This window comes from Vicugna pacos, chromosome 33, assembly GCF_048564905.1.
Source record: "Vicugna pacos chromosome 33, VicPac4, whole genome shotgun sequence".
Taxonomy (NCBI): domain Eukaryota; kingdom Metazoa; phylum Chordata; class Mammalia; order Artiodactyla; family Camelidae; genus Vicugna; species Vicugna pacos.
In genome coordinates, this window is record NC_133019.1 from 19,746,694 (window position 1) to 19,768,982 (window position 22,289).

At 41.9% G+C, this 22,289-nt stretch overlaps 1 protein-coding gene across 2 annotated transcripts; it reads right to left on the minus strand.

Moving 5' to 3' along the window:
• Positions 1-322: 322 nt before the first annotated feature.
• On the minus strand, positions 323-18,200 carry ACAT1 (acetyl-CoA acetyltransferase 1). 2 transcript variants are annotated; one of them, XM_072953751.1, is made up of 13 exons: positions 18,058-18,172; positions 14,399-14,583; positions 12,670-12,717; positions 11,474-11,591; positions 11,031-11,126; positions 10,712-10,812; positions 7,276-7,419; positions 6,628-6,778; positions 5,594-5,689; positions 3,904-4,017; positions 2,965-3,029; positions 1,213-1,370; positions 323-775 (listed from the first exon to the last, which is right to left on the minus strand). In XM_072953751.1, exons 5-13 carry the CDS (start codon positions 11,092-11,094, stop codon positions 655-657), a joined length of 1,014 nt encoding a protein of 337 aa, XP_072809852.1. In that variant the 5' UTR covers positions 11,095-11,126; positions 11,474-11,591; positions 12,670-12,717; positions 14,399-14,583; positions 18,058-18,172; the 3' UTR covers positions 323-654. The 2 variants fall into 2 exon arrangements, with proteins under 2 accessions (XP_072809852.1, XP_072809851.1); XM_072953750.1 differs by lacking the exon at positions 14,399-14,583 and having other exon boundaries at positions 18,058-18,200.
• Positions 18,201-22,289: the final 4,089 nt, after the last annotated feature.

Genomic DNA, 22,289 nt, shown 5'->3' on the forward strand with positions numbered 1-22,289 from the left:
CACTCTGTGCTGCTGTAGTAATTCAGCACAAAGCCCCAACCTCCCCACCACACACCCAGCAAATTCTGAAAGCTGAGGTTATGAGAAATTGCACCCACTTTAGATCTGAGCACATGGGTTCCTCCTATTTCTAGCAACACTGCAGACACTGTGCTGGTCTGTGCAGAACAGCCGCTCTCACTTGGAAGAGTCTATTACATCTCAACTAGCTAGAGACAACATTCACATAATCTTTAACAAGCTTCAAAAATGTAAATTAAGATCTAGTCTCTAAAACTGAAGCTTCTAGCTACTCGTAAGTCACAAAAATTGCACAATGGTATTTCAAATAGTACATACAGCTTTATAACAAAAAGAATAGTCACAAATATTGCACAATGGTATTTCAAATAATACATACAGCTTTATAACAAAAAGAATACAAAGAATTTGTATTCTTGAAAGAATACAAAAAATTAAAAGCAGAAGAAAAAATTCATTTGTGATATCAAAAGGCTATGGGATTTGATCTTTTTATCTTTCTTTTTTTTTAAGTTAAGAGAGAAAATGAAAAGTGAAACAGATCGACATGAGCTGACCCAGGGTCCTCAGTCACCCTGAGGACAGCAGGCCTGTCTGGCCACACAGGGCCACTGCCTGAGACGACGGAAGCACCTACAGCTTCTGGACCAGCATGGCAGAGGCGCCACCGCCTCCATTGCAAATACTGGCAAGACCATATTCTCCTTGCTTCAGCGCATGAGCCAAATGAACGATGATCCTGGCCCCAGACATCCTAGGGTTAAGAAAAGCATGTGGGTTCTTTAATGATTTATAGAAGGTATGAAAAACCAAAACAAAAGTTTCTATTCCAAATTGATTTTTTTAAAGTTTACTAGCTGTTACTTACAGCGGAACTTAACTACTTTAAGTTGAGAGACCTGTTTCAAGACGGTTACAGCTTTTTTAAAAGCCCGAGTACAGACTTTAGCATTAAATTATCTCCTTCAGCCTAAAACAATATTAGTTTTCAAGCAACAGATGTACCAAATCTCTGTTCACTGTGGATCCTATCAGAAACGGCATCTGCCTTAGGTTATGAAGGATGATGGGTGGGAAGAAAAACTGTTAAACTAAGGGTAACAGGAATTATCATGAAGCAGTTTAAGTTTAGCTAGAAGGACAAAGGCAGCCATTACCCTGGATTACCTTTCTCCTTATGACTTTACCTACCCAATTGGATGTCCAAGAGAAACAGCTCCTCCGTCGACATTCACTTTTTGGGGATCGATCTCTAGCATTTTAATGTTTGCTAGAACGACCAGGCTAAAGGCTTCATTTACTTCCCACATTGTAATATCTTCTTTTTTCAATCCTGCATCTTTCAGAACCTAACATTTTTTAGAATATAGATTATGTTCAGATAAAAGTCAAAGCTTAATTTCATTATCTTCTTGAAATTCAGCAATTTTGGCTTATATCTCCCTTTGATATAACTATTTAAATATGGAGTTTCCTAGTGTCCAGGAAGACAGGCTTTTATTTTCTGATTTTAATTTCTCATCTTATTGCACTGTGATCAAAGAATTTTGTTTGCATTATCTTATTTCTATTTTGGAGAGAGAAAAAACTTGATTTTCTTAAACATTCCATGAAGACCTGAAAAGAACATGTACTATTTATTTGGGGGTACATACGTGATACATATTCTTAAAATCTACTGATCATATGCTACTTAGTTCTAGATTATCTGTCAGATGCAAGAGGCGCACTAGTCTCTACTGTTACCATATTTCTGTTTTCCATTGCATCCCCTAGAGTTTCTGCTTTATACAAGTTGCTGTGGGGTGATCTGGGGCAGAGTTATTCAGAGATATTGTATCTTCACTGTAAATGATTTAAGTCTTCTATTATACAACCTCTTGTTTTGGTAATTCCTCAGCTATGACAGGAAGGTATATGTATGGTGCTAGTGGTTATCTTTATGCTATTATCTTTATAAAATATTGCTAGCACCCTTTATCTTAAGAAAGTTTTTTGTTGTCAGAACAATAAAATTAACATGAAACTTCCTCCTCCTTGCTCCCGTCCTCCAGCTGGCTCAGGCAGCTTCTAAGCTGTACAGCTCAAACAGCTTCCTCTAGTTGCAAAGGCATGAGATAGAACAGGGTCCCCAAGCGCAGCCACTTGTCTGGCTCTCGGAAGCTAGCTGAGAAATGTTTATCACCCTTCCTTTCCAATGTGATGCATCCACTTGCAGAAGCTGGGTGGTTCTGCTGCTTTCTGAGATCTGCCGCCTCTGGACAGACAGCACTCCCCACTGTTTCCAATACTTGTCTATCCTTACTCCCTACTGATTTCTGTTTTGTCTGTCTGTTTTGAATCTGGGTGCCTCCTCAGGGTGAGGCCCTCTGCTTCTGAAAGGGGGTATCTGCTGGAGTCTTCCGAGATCCCTCAGCCCCTAAACCAGCACAACACTGTCTCTCTCCCTGTGATCCCTCAGTAACTTCCCACAGGGACTCAGACTGACATTCCGGAGTGGCTGGTTCTCTCCGTATCTGATGTTACTCTAAGACCAGCTCCCAGGAGTTCCCATTCAGGATGAGGACCATTCCTTTCAGTAACGAGTATCTGCTTTCAGGCCTAGAACCCTGGACCCCCAGCATCCCTTTTTCTCTCTGCTGCACCAGCTTCTCCCTGGGCGGTTACCTCCCAGGCCTCCGAGCTCACAGCACACTCAGAAGGCACTCAGCTGTGCACCTGTGACCCTTCCCACTGAAGACGCAGTTTGTGGGCCGTTGCTCTTTTACTTTTGCTGCTGTTGTGCTTGTTCTTGTACTTGTTTTCAGGACAAGCGAGAAGACTGGAAACCCAGCTACCTCTATGCCTTGGCAGACGAATGGCATTTAAAATCTAAAACACGCAACCAGAATAAGCAAACCAGAAATGGGCCCCATGGAGCACGGCCCCTCGACCTGCCCTCACCTTAGGCACAGCATACGCAGGTGCAACTGGAAAATCGATAGGTTCCACAGCAGCGTCCGCAAATGCTTCATTAAAAGAAACGATAAATAGGTCATTAAACCCTGTTTTACAAGCACCCAAAGCTGTATCTAATAATTTATATAATATGCTAAAAAGTGCAAGTTTCCTACCCTTTATAATATATTTTAATGTATCTGTGCCTGTTCCAAGATTCTGCAATTTGTAAAATTATACCAGTCATCTAAGCCATTGATTTTCCCAGGTAAGGAGCCAGGGGGAATTGCCCCCAGGGACCTGGCATTACCTAGAGATATTTTGGGCTGTTGTAACAGGCAGACTGCCACTAATAACAGTATCTAGTGGGTAGAAGCCAAGGATGCTGTAAACATCCTACAGCGCACAGAGCACCCACTACAACACAGAAGTACTTGCTGCAAAATGTCAGTACTGCTGAGGTTAAGAAACCATGATCTAAACAAAATGGTATCTGTTTAACTTCTCGTGAAGAAGGCGAGGCCGACTTTATAGCTAAAAATAGGCTGAAGGAGACAGGGTGTGCCAAGGCCACGGAGTTAATAGCAAATACCAGTACAATTAGAGTTCACATTTGCAGACTCCTAAACCCATATTCTTTCTATGCTACCTGGCTCCCTTTCCCCATAGGGGAAAACGTGTGCCTTTCAGGCCCCCACACATCATACAGGACAGGAAAAGACTCTGTTTTTAAAGCTTTCTCTTATATAAAGCATACCACAATGCAAGTATTAAAGGAGCTTCTACCTCAATTAAAACGCGCTATCAGTTCAATTCTGTCACAAAGTACAACCTACAGACAGAAATAGTTGGCTACTTCAGTGTTGTGTATTACCAACAAGGAAACTCATTTTCAGGAAGAGCTGATAGGCGGTTAGGAATAAACAAGTTCAGAACATTTTCTACCTGCTATTCTTGCCAGTGGTTTAACACTGAGCCTCTTGGCTGCGTCGGCAGTCATGAGTACCACAGCAGCTGCTCCATCATTCAGCGTGCTGGCGTTGGCAGCCGTCACCGTGCCTGAAGGCATCAAATGAGTACGATTGTCAGAAAGTCCTTTCACACTGAATGTGCTGGGTTCAATTTAACAAATTAAATTCCTACAAAGGACTGCCTGTACTGCCTGGGTTGCTAGATGCATGAAAATTACAAATATGGATGGAGATAATTCCTGCCCTCAGGAAACATACATAATTAAATGTGTGTGTGATGCGGGGAGGGTATAGCTCAAGGGTAGAGTGTATGCATCCACTTGGGTTCAATCCCCAGTACCTCCACCAGAAGTAATAAATACACAGATGAACCTAATTACCTCCCCCTGCTAAAAATTAAAAATACTTAAAGTATGAGACTGTAAAAAAAACATGTATGTGTATAACACAATGTAAGGCTGCCTTTTTATGTTAGTGTTTTGTAACAGTTTATTCAAAGCTAGCTCAAAACACATGCATGATGGCACTGGGTAAATGCTGGATTATAATTCTTCAAAGGTATTTTGACACAACACTGAGTAAACTGACTATATAACTCAATCAAAACAATGTTTTTTTAATTCTTCAAAGATAAGGACGACTTCATATTTTTCCTAATTCTAAATCTTGGCTTATCCAGAAAACAGCAGGTACTCATTATATATTTTTCAAATCAATGTCAAAATCAGGTATTTCTTCTCTATAATCACGAAGTTAAATGTCAACGAACCCTAAAAAACTCTATATTTCAAAAAGGAGAATTTGATGGTATGCAAAGTCTATGTCAATTAAGCTGTTTTCAACGAAGACCCTATAATAGTTTGCTGCTAAAATTATAAAAATATACTTTTGCGGGGGGTGGGGTGTATAGCTCAGTGGTAGAGCGCATGCCTAGCGTGCACACGGTCCTGGGTTCAATCCCCAGTACCTCCATTAAATAAATAAATAAACCTCATTTCCTACCCCCCAAAAACAAACAAATACATATATGTATACTTTTGCAATATAAATTTTTATATGATGCTTTTAAAAGAAAGACAAATCCACTCCTATAATTGGTATTGGGAAATTCAATCAGAAAAGGGGAAAAACGTTAGATTATTATCACAGCTGCATACAGCCAACTTTAAAAGCAGAACTGACCTTTTATTCTGAAAGGATTTAGAGCCCTGAGATCCCATTTATACTAACATTCAACATTATTTATTGAGGACTAGGCACTGGAGATGCAACAGTGAAAAACACAGCTGTCATCTTGGTCTTCCAGAGGCTTACAGATATTGAACATAACATGTAAACCTGACTTTGATATCACAAAAAACTTCCAAGATGAGATGCACATGAAAAACTGAATTCTACAGTCGTTCTACAATCTGTTTCAGAGACTTTATATTGAAAGTATTAACTGTGAAGTAATTTCAAATATACTTTGGAAAAAGATCATTTGTTTTGTTCATTTCACTTGAGCCAGATACACTAAAAATGTGAAACAATGTCTAGATGCTTTCTAGAATTACTTTTTTAAAATCTTCAGGCCATTCTAAGACTAGATACGGTATATGACTATTTTTTAAGCTTCATTTCTTTTTTTGTTTTTTCTTAAAGCTTCATTTCTTAATACTCACCATTTTCTTTTTGGAAAACCGTCTTCAGCTTTGGAACTTTGCTAAAATCAACACGTTTGTATTCTTCATCTTCTTTCACCACTACGTCTGGTTTACCTAAAACAAAAATCTTTTAAATTAAGTAATCTTAGCACTGAAGACAATAACCAGTTGCTCAGTAAGAAACGGCGAACAAGGTGCCTGGTAGTCTGTGCCTCCCTTTGTACGCCCGCATACCTTAAGCCATCCCACGTAAATTCCACTCAAGAATCTACCATCTATAATTTCTGTTGGTGTTAGAAGAATTATTAGGGAGCGTGATACAATTTAGATCTTCTATTCAGCCACACCTCATTCTCTTCCTTCTCAGCCTTCTCCTATGATCACAGAACCGTTCTTCTAACCCTGGGGGTAGGTGTCCAACCAAGGTGGACAAGCTCGAGCATCCCATCGCTCTGAGCACAGCAGTTATTTCTAAAATGGAAATAGCCTAAACCACGTTAGCAAGTCTTTACTGTGGACTTATTGTGCGGCCGTTGCGAGAAGTGTCAGTCCTCCGTGACCGAGAGGCCTACAGATGCGATGGCAACACAGGAGGCCTGAGAGAACGAAGCGCAGAAGCGGCACTGAGCGGCCGAGACAGCGTATCCCACCGGTACTGAACTTCCTGCTCCGACCCCTGAAGGCCCCAGCTGCTGCCAGACATCCTTCAGTTCTGGGAGGAACTGAGCAGCCTAACAAATCCCCTTTTTTCACTTAACCTAATGTGTTGTCTGTCACTTATATTACAAAGAGTTCTAATAAATGCATTTCTCAAACTAAAAATTATATGCTTCGGGGAATTTGCATTTGAGTTGAAATCAGATATTAAATTGGGCTGGATTATCTCTGAGCTAGCAACATTTCCCGTCATTAACCATAAATGGAGTGCTGGTGTCCTCAGCTGAAATGAACAGAGATAAAAGTGTACTAATTTAAAACTTAAACATAAAACATTTAGCAACATGTAAAGTCTACTGAAAATTAAAATCTATTTTGGAACATAATCCTTCAACCTTTTTCTGTAATTGTGACAGGAATAACTTCATTTCCAAATTTTCCAGCTTCCCATGCTGCTCTACTTCTGGTGTAGGAGTTAATAGCATAAGCATCCTGTTCATCTCGTGTAATATTCAGTTTCTTTGCAGTATTTTCAGCACAGTTGCCCTGATAAAAGTTAAGAAAATTTTAAAAATGAATTAACTTTGTATACATTATAAAATATTCATAACTTTGCTTAACATAAAATAGTAGTTAGCAATTAAATTTAGTTTCTTAAAATATACTTTTATTTGTATTAGGTAACTTTCGTACTCATGTCTCATCTTCAAATACTTAGCCCGGAAGTTGTAATTTTGAAGGCATAAAATTAAATGGTTTTGGAATCCATTATGAGAAGTCAGAAAATGCCCTATTTCAGTATTGTGGGGCAGTTTTATTCAACAAGTGAGCCAAGCTGATACATGAGCACAGAAAACATTTTCCTAAAATGAATAGCTAAATCAACATTTATATCCTTCAGTTCAGTTTCTAAAATAATTATTTTTCTTAAACCAAACTATATAGTCAATTACAATGTGTCAAGTTCTTAAAATACACATTTTTTTAAAAATCAAGCACTATTATACATAGATGGCATTTCTCCATTAAAAAGCAATAATTACCATATGAATTTTATTGTAGACATCAGTTAGCCCATCTTTCACAATCAAATCTTCGAGCTTTATGCCACCATATGGTGTTGCTCCTCTGTTCATTACGTACGGAACGTTGGACATGCTCTCCATTCCACCTGCCACCATCACATCCTGCTCAGCAACACACAGAAACCCATTGTCAGTTCAAATAGTACCACTGACTTTTGAACAACACCGGGGTTGGGAATGTCAACCCTCCACACCGTTGAAAAATCCTGTCCTGTATGATTTCAAAATCAATCCTTGGCAGCCATGGTTCTACATCCACAGATTCAACTGTAGTACGTATTTACTGAAAAAAATTCACACGTTAAGTGGTCCAAGCAGTTCAAACCCATGCTGTTCAAGGGTCAACTGCAGTTGCAAACCTGTTTCACCCTTCACACACCCACCACAAACAAGTATTCTACGTGGACTTCAGTGAACATTTGCTACACAGGCACTACAGGAAGCGCCCTCTTGCCACCAGTGAAAGGAAACGGTCTAAAATGTGTAATGGTAATTAAGATAAAATCAGACATTAACAAGAATGCCAGGAATCGTTCATGAAAAACCCATCTTCTGAAATTCTTCTAACCCATCATGTCACTGACACTACTACAATGTAATCTCAGTTCTCAGAAATAATCCTGCTTCCTTGATTGAAATCCTCCTCATCACTTCCCAGAGAGCTACAGTAACTTCCTACTTGATCACCTGACATGCACACAGCCTTTCCTCCCACCCAGGTGTCATCGACACTCACCTGATCATGCTGGCTGGACTGTAAGTCTGGTCATCCCACTCCTGAAAGCACTCTGCAGCACAGTATATAAATAAGGCCCTTTACAGCCTGGCTTCTCTCTCCCTTCACAGTCTCATGCCTTTGACCTAACGCCTCAGGTCGCACAGAACTGGGTAAAGGTCTTCAAAGATACCACACTAATCCACACCCACACACGCCTCTGCACTTCGGACCCATCCACCAACATGCAAAACACCTACATTTTCTTTACAACTAATCAAAACACAGCCAAAAGCACATCTATGCCTTCCTGGACCTCCTACTTCTATCCCTTTTGGGGACAGCTTCCCTTCCTTCTTTTGTGTTCCTCAATTACTGTGCACTGCTTTTATTAACACCATTACTAGATTGTAACTGTATTTCTATGTCAAGTCTTCTCACTAAACTAAGCTCCTTTGAGGCCAGAAACCTTGCTGTATCTATTTTTATGTCACTGGTGCCTGGCATATATAGAAGTATAAATATTCATCACCTAACCTATAATTACAGATCAACAAGAAATTCATTTGCATTATAAGGGCTAATTTAAAACAAACCGTCTAATACAAAACAGTAATGTAAATATAAATTAAAGCCAACGTTATTTTCTCACAGCCTTTAATCAAGAATAAAAACAAACAGAAGTTCTACCCTGAAGAAACCTAAGTATTTCGCCTGTTTTGAAATATAGATTCTCAATTATTTCTCATGTAAGTTTTATTCAGTTCTCCTGAAATACTGAATATTTTCTGGAGATGATGGCAATAAATAAGTGACAAATTAAGCTACCAATTATTCTACAATATAAAATTGACCATTTGCCAAAATCAGATAATATTAGTATCAAAATAAGGCCATTCCTAGTATTCCTCTGGGTCAGGTCACTGTGCACATGTGCGGATGCATCACATAATACTAACTGAAAGTGTTTCCATGTAGTGCAAATAGCATTTGCTGGAGAACCACAATAAATCAACTGAGACAAAGCGGTCCTTGTCAAACGAACTGAAACATCTAAACAACCTCACAACCATTTTCCACCCACTGCTTTGACAACGGTTAGGTCATACCTGACGCTGGTGTTACCTTGTGTGTAGGCAAACGAGCTGTCACAACCTCTGGAAAATGTGTGCCCAGTATAACTTTAGTGGAAAGCACTTGAAAATATCAACATTTTGACGTCTCTGACCCAGAAATTCTCCTCTTAGGAATTTTTCCAGAAGACAGACTTGCACATGGTAAGATTTTTTTTTTTAATGGTTTGCTCACCAGCCTCCAGTCCCCATAGCAGGTCCTCAGCTAACGAGGGGCAGAACTAGGATTCCAAACCAGTCTGGCTTCAGACTTTGTGTTCTTAGCCACTACAGTGCTCAGTGCAATGAATTAACGAGAGCTGATGGAAGCAGTTAGGAATACACATATGGAGGTATTTACACGGGTCCTTGCTGCAGCATTATCTAAACTAGTGAAGAACTGGATACAACCTAGATGCCCATTCAAAAAGGACCCACGGAACATATTACAGTTGTTCAGTTCGATAGGATAGTACCTACGTGTGATACAGAGCCATCTCCAAGACAGGACGTGGGGCACAGACCGCAAGCAACTTGCCCCCAGGGCCTCTGCTCTTAAGCGGCAGAATACGCAAGGAAGCGGTGAGTAAGTCAGAGACTCCAAGGAGGGCAAGAGGAAAGATTTCCCATCTTATGCTTTTCTATGCCATCTCAGTTTTTAGCACGCGTACCAGCTATCACTCTTTTTTCTCTTTGGCCTGTCTTACAACTGGGAACAAAGCAAGGGAGGAGTTAACAGCAATGGTACACATAATCTGGCTCTTGTCTATGAAAGAAACAATCCGCAAACAACTCACAGCTGATTTTTACCTGGTGTGTTACGCCCTGATAGGCTGGACTGCACTAGACAGGGAGAGAGACACCTGCTTCCTAATTTTAGCCCTGGAATTGACTCATCCTCTTTCCGCAACTGAATAAAAGGGCTGGGATCTGATAAACTCTTGGTTCTTTTGAGTCCGGGTCTGGTCTCCTACCAGCCAGCATGTATTTGCTGAGCAGCCCACCTCTTGCTCACTCTCAGGTAAAGACAAGACCAAAATCAGCAAGGCCAGTCTTGAAAGCGAATCTGGGCATGACGAACCACAAATCAGCCATCCATCCTGGGCTCGCTCCATAATTTGATTCCCACGTCAGCACCTTACTCTCATTTACGGTGAAAATCCTTTTTATTCTGGCAAATACAAAATTGGGGATGTCTTAAATCACCCAGAACCTCTGAGTAAAGGGGCACCCAAAGACTAAAACATCCTGGCTGAAAACTACTTTTTAACACAAGACACTTAAGCCATCGTTCTGACCTCTACTTCAGATGGAGCTGGCAAATCCAGACACTCCTGAGTGTCCGAAACAACACAGCAACTGTACTTATGAATCTCACTTTTAACTTTTTTTTAATTTTGGGGAAGTACTGGGGATTGAACCCAGGACCTGGTGCATGCTAAGCATGCGCTCTACCCTCCCCACCCCAAGAATCTCACTTCTAAAGTATGAACACGCTTAGATCTTTAGTGTCTTGTAGCACAGCATACTATTTTAGTTATAAAAAGGAAAAGAAGGTACTTCTTACCTGGTGTCCACACATAAGATTCTGAGAGGCCATCATGATGGCTTTCAGTCCTGAGGCACAAACCTTGTTTACCGTGGTGCATGGGGTAGAAATAGCTAAGCCTAAAACCAGGAGAAGTCACACGTGTGAAAAACAGACACTCCTCAAGCACAACTGAGAATGAAAATTAATAAAATACAGCACGTTCAACTATAATCTGCAACATTCCTCCTGCCAGTGTAAGTCTAGCACACATTTAACATCTTACTTAAGCTGAAATGACCTCCATTTTTCCAGGTCAGACATTTTAAGTATAAAAGCCAAAATGTGTTCCTCGTACCTGCCCCCAGCGCCGCCTGCCTTGCAGGGGCCTGTCCTTCACCTCCTTGTAGGACGTTGCCCATGTACGCTTCTTTCACTTCTTCTTTGGGAATCCCTTTTTAAAAAAAAAAAAATTAAAAAGATATTTCCGTATCTTAGTCAACTGAGTAATTTGTAATTACCTAGTCAACTACATGGCACTATATAGCAGGAATGGTTTCCTTTTCTTGTCGATTCTGGGTTTCATTCTTAACACTATAGTACAAGGACTTCCTTTCAAGGGAATTCGGAAAATATAGGTGTTTATTCATTTCTAAGTGTTTTATGTATATATACATATATATGTGTGTGTGTGTGTGTATATATACAGTCACATAGAGAGAGAGAGAGAGAACATAAAATAAACATAAGTTCTGTTGAATCACTTGCCCCCTCAGCACAAAAAGTAAAGCGACTACTGACCTGCCTTTTCAATGGCTCCCTGAATTGCAATGGAACCGAGTTTAGTGGCTGGCAAAGCGGAAAGGCTGCCCAGAAAGGATCCAATGGGTGTTCTCGTGGCACTTACAATGACCACTTCCTGGCAAGACAGAAGAGGGTGGAAATGATTACATTTAAATGTTACTCAAATCATCTTCCATTAAATAAACATAATTCACAGACATATTACCCAAGAAACAGATGTTATGAATGACTAATTACCCATCAAAGATTAAAATAATCTCCATATTTGAACAGCAGTAAAATCAGTTCAATGCCGGTACTTTATGATTTAAGACCTAACAGAAAACCTAAGACAAAGCAATTCTTAAATAGGCACAGATCCTTCCCAGTTCCCTACAGGAACTTCAAACCAGAAGCTTAAGTGTCAACTCTATTCCTCAGCTGGAGCTTAAGAAACGATCACTTTACCCTTGTTAACTGCGTAACAAACAACCCTAATCAAGGGCTTCCTTACTGAAGGGAACTCTGGGCTTGGAATCAAGACGTGCGTGCTACTGGGGGCCACACCACTGACGTAGGACACAGCCAGAGCCGTAATTCCTTAAACTATTAATAAGACAATAAGAAATTTAAGAAAAAGAAGATAAAAACTCTCGTAAATACTGCAAAACACTACTGTAACAATTCTCTTTCTACATCCTCTTAGATAAACACATATACATACCTACATTCTCACAGATAATAAGAGAACTGCTCCCTAGATCCTGGTTGAAGGTAACTACCAAGTCATTTTAGAAACCTTATGTAACCAAGACAGGACCCCTGAGAGCGTTAGGTGACCTGCTGATGGTCCTTGCGGTCTCAACCCAGCCCCATTCAGTCTCTTTCTTCTAGTATCTTCCATCTGGCCTCTGTAATGCACCCACACAATACAGCGAGAGTCTTCCAGAATAAAGAGGGAACACTGCCTAGTTTTAGAGAAGGTTGTTCACCACTGACAAGGAGGAAGAAGCAGAAATTATGCAGGGCACAAAATTGAAAATTTTTATGGTACTCTGGGAGTTTGACTTCGTATTTCAATAATGAGCTGTTCTTAACCATTGCATCAAACTGAGTTGACCCTCACCTACACACAAATCATAAGAATTCACATTTTTATTGACTTTTCCTTCAAATTCTTGAAATTTTAAAGTACAATTTAAATTTATACTTACATTCAAAGTGGGTTTTGATGCATAACTTCGCTCCACGTATCTTATTTCCTGTAATATAAATATTTATGTTATGATGTAATAAATATTAAACTACATCACTCTGCATTTTTCAGTAATGGCGTTATGGTGATTTCTTCTGGCTGCATCACACTTTTACTTCTACATTTTCCAGTTAGTATATATCACTGTTATAATAAAAAAAAAAATTACTGCTTTTGTAATATACTCATCTGATTAACTGTTGGTTGGAAATGTATGTTTTAACTTCTGATAAGCTTATGATTTAAAAATTTCTAAGCCTTTTTAAGTATTAGCTTTATAAAATGCAGTTTTAAGTTAATCTATGTTCTAAATTAAGTAATCTTTGAGTACCACAATATCCTCATTGCTTAAAAAAAATCTAAGTTAAATTTGCTGTTTCTCCCCATCCACTTCTAACAAATGTCTCTAATTTATTTGAGGCAAACACACCTCATACAAATTTAGTCTATATTACCAGATAAATTAGTTTTCAATTTTTTTTTAAATTAGAAGAGTAAATATCTTGTTCCTATATCTCAATTTTTCCACACTGGTCTTAGGAATGAATGCTATCAATAAATTCTGAAAATGCAGGTCATAGTTTAGAGGCCTAATTGATCTGAAATTGGGCAATTTACAGGATGAAGAATGAAGAATAAAATTTTTTATCCTCTGGAGTTAGAAAGCACAATAAATATTCAAAAATGACAGCTTACATTTAGAACCCAATCTTCTTGATAGTTATAATGGTCAGTCATATCTCACAGAGTAATAAACAAGTCTACAAATATCTAAAAACTTTAAACTGACCCAAAGAACTTACATTAAATAAGTCTTGCCCTGATTCAATGAAAAGAACCAACAAAAGCTTTCAATTTATAATACAGCACAGACTAAAAGAAAGCAGATTTGACAAACAGTGGTTACAAGCCGGGATAACCATAGTCACTACAAAGTACCCACCTAAAATTGACTTTTATAAAGTATTTAGGTGAAAATATACAAAGAAATACAAATGGCAACGTAAAGAGAATTTTTTCCTAGGCAGTGGAAAAACAGAACTTAATTCTAAGGTAATCTTTTTTCCAAAGTTAATATGATAGAATAATTCATTTTTATGTAGGAAATACATGTAAGCAACTTTGCTATAAGAAATAATCTAACTTAGCCCTGATTTGATTCTAAAATGTCATCATTACATTACTGAGTGCAGCCTCTATTCTAAAGAAATGCCTTTACAGTTCTTGTGCGTGGGAGATGGCCAACACACATAAGACCGCCTGATGCTTCACCTGCTAGGTAAACATGCTGGCACCACTTACCTTCCAGCAGGCATTATGGGGAATTTGAGGTCTGTCAAATATGGTCCCTGTACTCAAGCAGAATTACAACCTTATAAGGGAGAAATGCTAGTTATCTGCACTTCCTGCAACAGAATTTGTTACGAACTACAAGAAAGGCAAGCCATCCCCAGAGAAGACAGGTTCCTGGAGGAGACCTTCACAGGAGAACGATACACTTGGTGTTGTGCAAAAGTCTTCAAGTACCGGGTGGGGTTCCACTGAAATGCTTCAGACAGGAGTTCCACCAACACTCTGTTTAAATTCATCTTTCAAACACGTCAAATGTAAACACAATAGGGATCACCAACATGCTACTTGTTACTATCAAATTAACCTGTTTGTGTAGACCTTGAAATGCAACGTACCTGCCCTCTTTACCTGCATTTGCACCTCTGAAAGCTGTGTCATTAGGTTAGCAACGCTTGTCTCTTCACCCTCCTGAGCTTCATGTGCCCCCCTGAGCAACAGCAGACACTGCCGGCCCAGGCCCAGGGCGCACGTCTGTGCCCGGCAGGGCTCCTCCTTAATGCATGTTCCTCCTTGGTCTCAGCTGTGCAAAAACAAGTGCTCCCTTTACCTATCATATAACTCGGGCTGCTGCTTTTATGTAACCCATTATCCCTTCCCTCTCCGCTGCAGCATCCATCCCCTCTCCTCCCGGAGCATTCCGTCAGCACAGAAGTAGGCTCTGGCTCCTGCCACATAAAAGGATTTAGAACAAACAAACTCCCCTTAACCCCGATTCCCGCTGAGCTTTCATCTCATTCCCCAGCTCCTCTGTACAACAGAAGTTCTCTAACAACTTACTCACAATTTGTTTCCTTGTCCTCACCTCCTATTTCCTGTTCCACCCCATCTGGCTTTTATCGATCCTGCTGATGACTTTGAGCGAGGTCAGCAATGTCTGGGCAGCAAAATCCAACAAACACTCCACCACGTGCGTCCCGGCCCCTCGGCGACCTGGAGCTCACTGTCCTCCTTTGGGGCATATGAGCCGTGGGCAGAAGCCTGGGCTTACAGCTGTGTGCTTCTGACCTTTACCTTGGTTTTCTAGAACACTCTCCACAAGTCGTTGTGAGAATAAACGAGGTAATATGTGTAAACCACTACACAGACCCTCCCTTTTCTTGGCTTCCATTTTAACACAGTCTTGTGGCCCTCCTCCTACCTCCCTAAGTTATTTTTCTCAGTCTCTTCTGCTGTTTCATCCTCCCCTTCCCAACCTCTTAGTGCTGGAAGGTCCCAGGGCGTTGTTCCTGGCCCCTTTTAATTTTCCAGCTTCACTGTCTCCTAAATCATATCTAGGCTCAGATTTAAACAGCAGTTATGTGCTGATGATTTCCAAAGTTCTGTCTCCAGCCTACACCTCTCACAACTGACCCGCAGACTCATATCCAAGTGCCAACTTGACAGCCTCAGTGTTCAACCAGGAAAAAAAAGCCATTGTATTTGAAACAGAATTTAATGCAGAGAATAAAATGCACAGGTGACAGAAGAGCTGAGAACAACAGGAGACAGCAGTACAGAGATTACAGGGCTCAGCAAACAGGAAGGCACCGTAGGCTACTGGGACAAAGGGAAGAAACGGTTACCAAAGCCAAGAGGTCAGGATAACCTGGCAGAAGCAAGAACCAAATGAGTCACAGACACTGTCAGAAATACCATCTAAGGCAGAGAGAGGGCAAAAATGATTATCCTGACTTCTCCCTTCCTATCTCCCAATCTCCTGTAGGTGTCTGAACCAGCCAGAAGCCAGCTGATGGATGTTAAGATGTTGGCACCTGCAAGAGTCAGCCTCACAGCAATACAGAAAGAGCAGAGCCGAGAGATTAATCTAGGAACAAACAGGCTCAGGACTGGAACAATGCAGGAGGTGGTTTTGTTTTTGTTCTTTTTTTTAAGTCTGAGTATTAAAGGGGAGGGTATAACTTGGTGGTAGAGTGCATGCTTAGCATGTACAAGGTCCTGGGTTCAATCCTCAGGACCACCATAAAGTAAAAAAAAAAAAAAAAAAGGTCTTGAGTATTAAAAGAAAATTATTTTGGTTCCCAACAGTAAAACAGGCATTTAAAGGAGGGAATGGTCAATAATGTCAAATACAGTATAAAGGTCAAGAAGAAGAAGGAAAAGTACAGAAAGAGAAAACCACTGGTATTCTTCAGCGGAGTACACAGAAATCTAACTGCAGACGTTTAAAGAGAAATGGATGTAAAGGAAAGTGACGAGTAGGACCATGAGAAAAAGCGATTCCAGCTGGGAAGCAACAAGCTCTGCTAAAGCGCATAAAGGTCTGCTGACCATAAGGCAGACGTGTGTGTAGCTGAGGGCAAAGGGGAAAGACCAATTTACTGAATGAGAGGTCAAGTTCCATTCCACAAAACGGCACTGAACATTGAAAACCCTGTTAAAACAGATTTCCACAGATCAGTAAATGACCGCTTAATTCAAGTAACAACCAATACAACTAAATTCCAGAGTTCAATTAAATGTATGCCACAAATCATATGCTAAGGAACCTACAGCTTCATTTTTCTCAGTAGCAACACTTGTGTTTGATTGTAAGCTCTTAATTAAACTATAAATTAAGAAGGTTCTGCACTTGGTTTTTGTTCTGTTGTTGTATTTTTCCCAGAAACTTATAGTACCTAGTTCACCTATTTCACCTAGTAAATGTGGGCTGAAACCCAGGCTGACCTAATCACACTTTGTGCTTTCCCAAATCATTCCGCAAAACTGACAAATATGTTGACTAAGAACTCTTTCCTGGAAACCCACTCCTCCTGACTTTTCTATTACCTCAGCCATACAGGATTTGTTTTATTTTGTTTTATTTTATTTTATTGGTAGGGGGAGGTAATTAGATTTATTTATTTATTTATTGGAGGAAGTACTGGGGATTGAACCCAGGACTTCGGGAATGCTAAGCATGCGCTCTACCACTTGAGCTATACCCTACCCCCAGAATTAATTTCATTTAAAAAACTTTTATTTATTAATTTTGTTGTTATTGTTAATGGAGGTAACTTGGGGGTTGAACCCACGACCTCGTGCATGCCAGGCATGCGCTCTACCGCGGAGCTAACCCCCAACCCCCAGGATTAATTTTAAATTTTAGCCTCTTCCTTTTCCCTTGGCTCCCCGCCCTCACTCTGCATTTGTCCAGCTCTACATTTACTTTCACAGTCTCCTGTTTAAGGCGGCTCCCTCTGAACCAGTGACAGCACACCAGTTCAGGCTGCTCTGCAGCTAACAGACAATAGCTTTCACCCCCACTTCACTCCTCCCAGACCTCTAATTACGACAAAAACATAAATATCAATGGTCCTCCCTGACCCGAGTCAAAGCCAAACTCTCACACTCTGACTGGATGTCCAAGTTTACTGGCCCAACCAAACTGGAAAATTCACACCTCCCCGACCAACCACACCCTGACCTTCTCTACCTACTCCTTAGGTTTTGCCAGACCCTAAACCTGCCGGTGAAAGCCAGCTCGCTTCGCGCACGGAAAACAGTAGGTTTTTTTCAAGGCTGCCGCTCGTGTCCCCTGAACACACCAGCCGGCGGGGAAACGGCTCCGGACGCCCTCAGCGTGCAACCTTCACTCATCAAGAAACTGAGCGGCCCGTTCTGCTCCCTGACAGGTCTGAAGTCGAGAGGCACATCTTTTCGTCATCACACAGCGCCTCGCGTCTAGTGAGCCCGACGACTACCTCCTGCCTGAAAGCGACATCTGACACTTACGTCCACAGACATGTTTTACAGAAAAGCGCGCAGCGACGGGCTCTCCAGCCCGCCGGGCAAGGTCAGAACCTAGCCCTGGCCTTGCTGTCAAACACCCGCCCCGCCTGACACCCCAGAAGCAACCCCCACGGCCCGGCAGCGCCCCTGCGAGTGGAGAGCTCCGCACGAGGCGGGGGGGCCTTCTGGGCGTGGGTCCCGCGGCGGAGAGGGGCTTCGCGCATCCGGCAGCGAGGCTGCAGGCGGGAGCCTCCGGAGGCGAGTCCTGGGTCCCGGCCCCTCTCACCTGCGTCAGCCTCCGAAGCAGGGAGCTGCCCCCGCGGGCGCGGGCTCGGCCTAGCAGAAGGGCCGCCAGCACAACCATCCTCGACGAGCGCGGAGCGGTGACTCGCCGCAGAGAGACATGGGCGCGCGCGGCGCGTCCCCGACTCCGCCCCACCCCCGGCCCGGCCGCCTCCTCCAATAGCAGCCTCGGATCGCATTGGCCGGCCGTCATTGGCCGGCAGCCGAGGAGGGGCGGGGCGGAGCCTGGCGCTGGGCCCCGGAGCCGCATGTGACTGTGGGCGTCCGAGCAGAAACCACCCAGCACCTGACTGGGCTGCTGGGGAGCCGTTTCCACCGCTTCTGACCTCCTGAGACCAGTGGTTTATGTGTAACCGGGCCTTTTCCATTCACTGAGCCTGCTTCTCTCACTTAGACCCACATAGACAAAGGAAAGTCATGAAAATACTTTTAAGCAAGTCAGGTTTTCGTTTATAATGAGATAATGTTGCAATTGTTTTTCAATAGGAGGAAGAAGAGAAAACACATTAATGCCTAACTTGAACAATTAATAAAATTATATTAACTTTCACAACACTCCATGAATTAGATGCTGTTACTGTCCACACCTTAACTAATGAGATGAAGAGCTACAAAGAAGTTAACTTTTTGTCTATGATTGCACAGAAAATGGTTGGAGCTCAGGTCTGAACTGGTATCATTACATTGCATTGCTTTCCTGTCCCTTTTCCCAGAGAATGATACAAATGTTAACTATGATTATTCTTGCATTTTGGGAACCCATTACTTGGGATCGTCGGCTGAAGAGCTGGAGACAGCAAATCTTTGTGACTTTGTAACATTATTTTCCTTTATATTGATTTTATACAGAAGATAAAAGCAGTGGCAACACACACAGTGAGCACTCCAACTCAGCTTCCTCCACGCCCAAACCCATGTTTTCCCTAAAGTAAAATCCCCACCCTTAATTATGCTTTGTAACAGAGGGAGATTGTATTCTTCAAAGTTGGCCACAACTAAAGTTAGTGTTGGGCTGCACCCCACAGGCCTGCAAGCCCTGTAATTGCCTGGCCTCAAGACCAGAAGAGTCCAGAGTCAGTCTCAGAGACATCAATGGTTTACTGGGTAGGGGATCTTACACCCATAGCAAGAGGGTCCTGGAGAGACACCCCACCACGGGCTGCAGAAGGCAGGCTGGAAGGGGCACAGTCTGGGCTTCAGGGAGGAAGAGGGACTTGCTACAGGGGGAATTGACATCAGCTTGGCTCATTAGTTACCAGGGAGACCAGCAGAGGAGCACACTCCTCACCACCCCTTTGATAAACTATCTTTGTAGAGATGTTCTGATTCAAAGATTAGAACAGTCACTAGCGGAGATGGGGCCAAGTACGCAGGCATTCACTAATCAGGCTGTGTGGTTAAGAGGGAAGGTCATCCGGGTGAGTAGGGTGTGGATGAAGCAAGGTCTGGTCAAGAAGGGGACGTCCGGAGAGCAGGAGAGCAGCCATCTGGGGCGGGGGGTGGGGAGCGGCCTTGTGGGGTGGGCGACCATACAGGTAGCCCACCCCACAAGTTCTTCTTTCAATATGAGGATGCTCACTCCGACTCGAGGTGGGGGTCTGTGTTCCTTCCCCTTGGACCTGGGCAGGAAACACTGACTGCCCCGACCATGGAGTTTGGCAGAAGTGAGGTATGTGACTTCCCAGGCTAGATCTAACCAGAAATATGGATTAAAAAGTTCTCAGATGATTCCAGTCCCCAGCCTTCAAACATCCCAGCTGAGATCCCAGAGATCTTGGAGCAGAGACAAGCCATCCCTCCTGTGCCCTGTCTGGCTTCATGATCCACAGAAACAATGAGAGAAAATAAATGGCTATTGTTTTAAGCCACTATATTTGGGGATAATTTTCTACATAGCAATAGATAAATTCAGCACCCCACCTTAACTTTCCCAGTCACACTAGGTTGGTCCTTTAGAGGGGTATGTGATTCCTTCAGCTAACAGATCCTCTATAATCAGTAAGTTATCAAGTCCTGCCTCCTTCCTTTCGATGTCACACCCAAGCCTTCTCTCTTGCTGGCCCTACTCTAGGCTAAGCACAAACCTTTTCATACCTACTGCTTTAGTAACTGTTAAAAGGAAATCATTATAATGTGTATCAATGCTTAAATTGTGTGTATGTGAAATGTACAAGATATATGAGATCTTTATCTGAAAAGTTGAAATTTTAAAGAAATGACTCAGAAAATTAAACACCTGGTCTGGTCTAATAAACAGATGCCAGTGCTGATAACTAGATGGGGAGGGGTCGTCAGACATCAAAAGATGACTGGTTATAATAATAGCTATTTATATAATTCTTAGTATGGGGCAGTTCTTTCACTGTTTAATTCATTTAATCCTCACAAAGGCCCAGTGAATTAGGGAGTTTTGTTATCCACATTTTGTAGATGAGGAAACTTAGATACAGAAGTTATATAAATTGTTCAAGGTCACAGAGCGAGTTATTAATGACAGCTGCAGTTTGAACTCAGGCTGTTGGGTTGCCGGGTCTAGGCTCCAAGCCTCTTCGCTAGTTTTGCCCTAGGAGAGACCAGCCTTAGAAGTACAGCTTTGAGTGGACAATTCTGCCATCAAAAGCACTACTAGGTACACCAGAAGCAAACACAACATTGTAAATCGACTACACTTCAATTAAAAATAAAAAAGGACTCCAGGAAATATTGCCACTGTATTGAACGTGACTTCTGGAGAAGTGCAAAGAGACTTGGGGCAGTTGGGAGAGAAACACAAGGCAGACAGCTTCCCTTCCAACTCAACTTTAAAACCTAGGAGCAGATTCATCACAAATGTGAGCAGCAGACCAAAGTGTGGTTAATAATTTCATTTAAGAACCTAGGAATCTGAAAATCCAAGGTTTTTTTTTAAGAAAATAAGAGAATTTTTTTTAGAAGCCATAGAATGTGGGCTGCTGTATTCTATTTGTAAACTTTAGCAAAATAAAAAATTTCAGCAGGGAGGAGGGTGGGAAGGGATAAACTGGGAGTTCGAGATTTGCAGATACTGACAGGTATCTATAACATAGATAAGTAAGTTTATACGGTAAGCACAGGGAAATACATTCAATATCTTGTAGTAGCTCACGGTGAAAAAGAATATGAAAACGAATATATGTATGTTCATGTATGACTGAAGCATTGTGCTGTACATCAGAAATTGACACAGCATTGTAAACTGACTAACTCAATAAAAAAAAAATATAAAATTTAAAAAATTTTTAAATTTCAAGTGAAAAAAATAGGGAAATTCACTACAGTAAGAATAATTGTAGCACTTGAGTGGGTTACTTTCGGGGCAGTTTATACTCCTAAATAAATAAAAACTAACTCTGATCTTTATTTGCATTTGTCAAAAAGATTTAATTGGGAACCAGTTCAGGAGTGAAGCATAGCATTGGGAGTTAGGGCAGAGACGTAACGGTTGAAGGCATTAAATGCATGAAGTGACCCAAAGAAAAGCCTGTAGAGAAAGATACCTGCATTCAGGTGGAGGAAGAGGACACACCAAAGTGGATGGAGCAAGAATTATAACAGAAGGGCAGCGAAGAAGCAGATGGCGCTGTGGGCTGTGACGCGCCATCTTTGTACCTGGGCTAGTCGTCCATTCACACCCGGATGTGAAGCTGTAATCACCAAGGGGAAGCACAGCCAAAGCAAACAACGGGACACTGAGGTTTTTATTCTAAAATTCGAAAGTCACACCTTAGGTGAAAGACAAGAAAGTTTTGAAAATTCGCTTTTCCTGCCCCTGCCCAGTGCTAGTTAAGTGAAACTCAGGGGAGAAAGGCTAGAGCCAGAGAGGAGGCCAGAGGATTTGCCACTGACCAGTGTCCCCGTGACAAGGCCCTGATCCCGTCTCGTCCTGGAGCCCGGCCGCAGGCAGGCACGTGTGCACGCACACACCACACGCACACACACACACACACACACACACACACTCACACACACACACACACACACACACACGATGAACTCAGTGTTCCAAGGACGAGTAGATCTCAGTTCCCAGATTCAAACCAGTTTGGAAAAGTAGCCCATGTGAGCACTCGAGATTAAACAGAAGATTGAGGTGGTGGCTTCAGGCGCTTGGACATGAGGAGCCTAAGGTGGCCGCACAGAACGTTCCCATGACCCCAAAAGCCCCAAAACTGCGAACTGGGTGATTTTCCTGTTGCA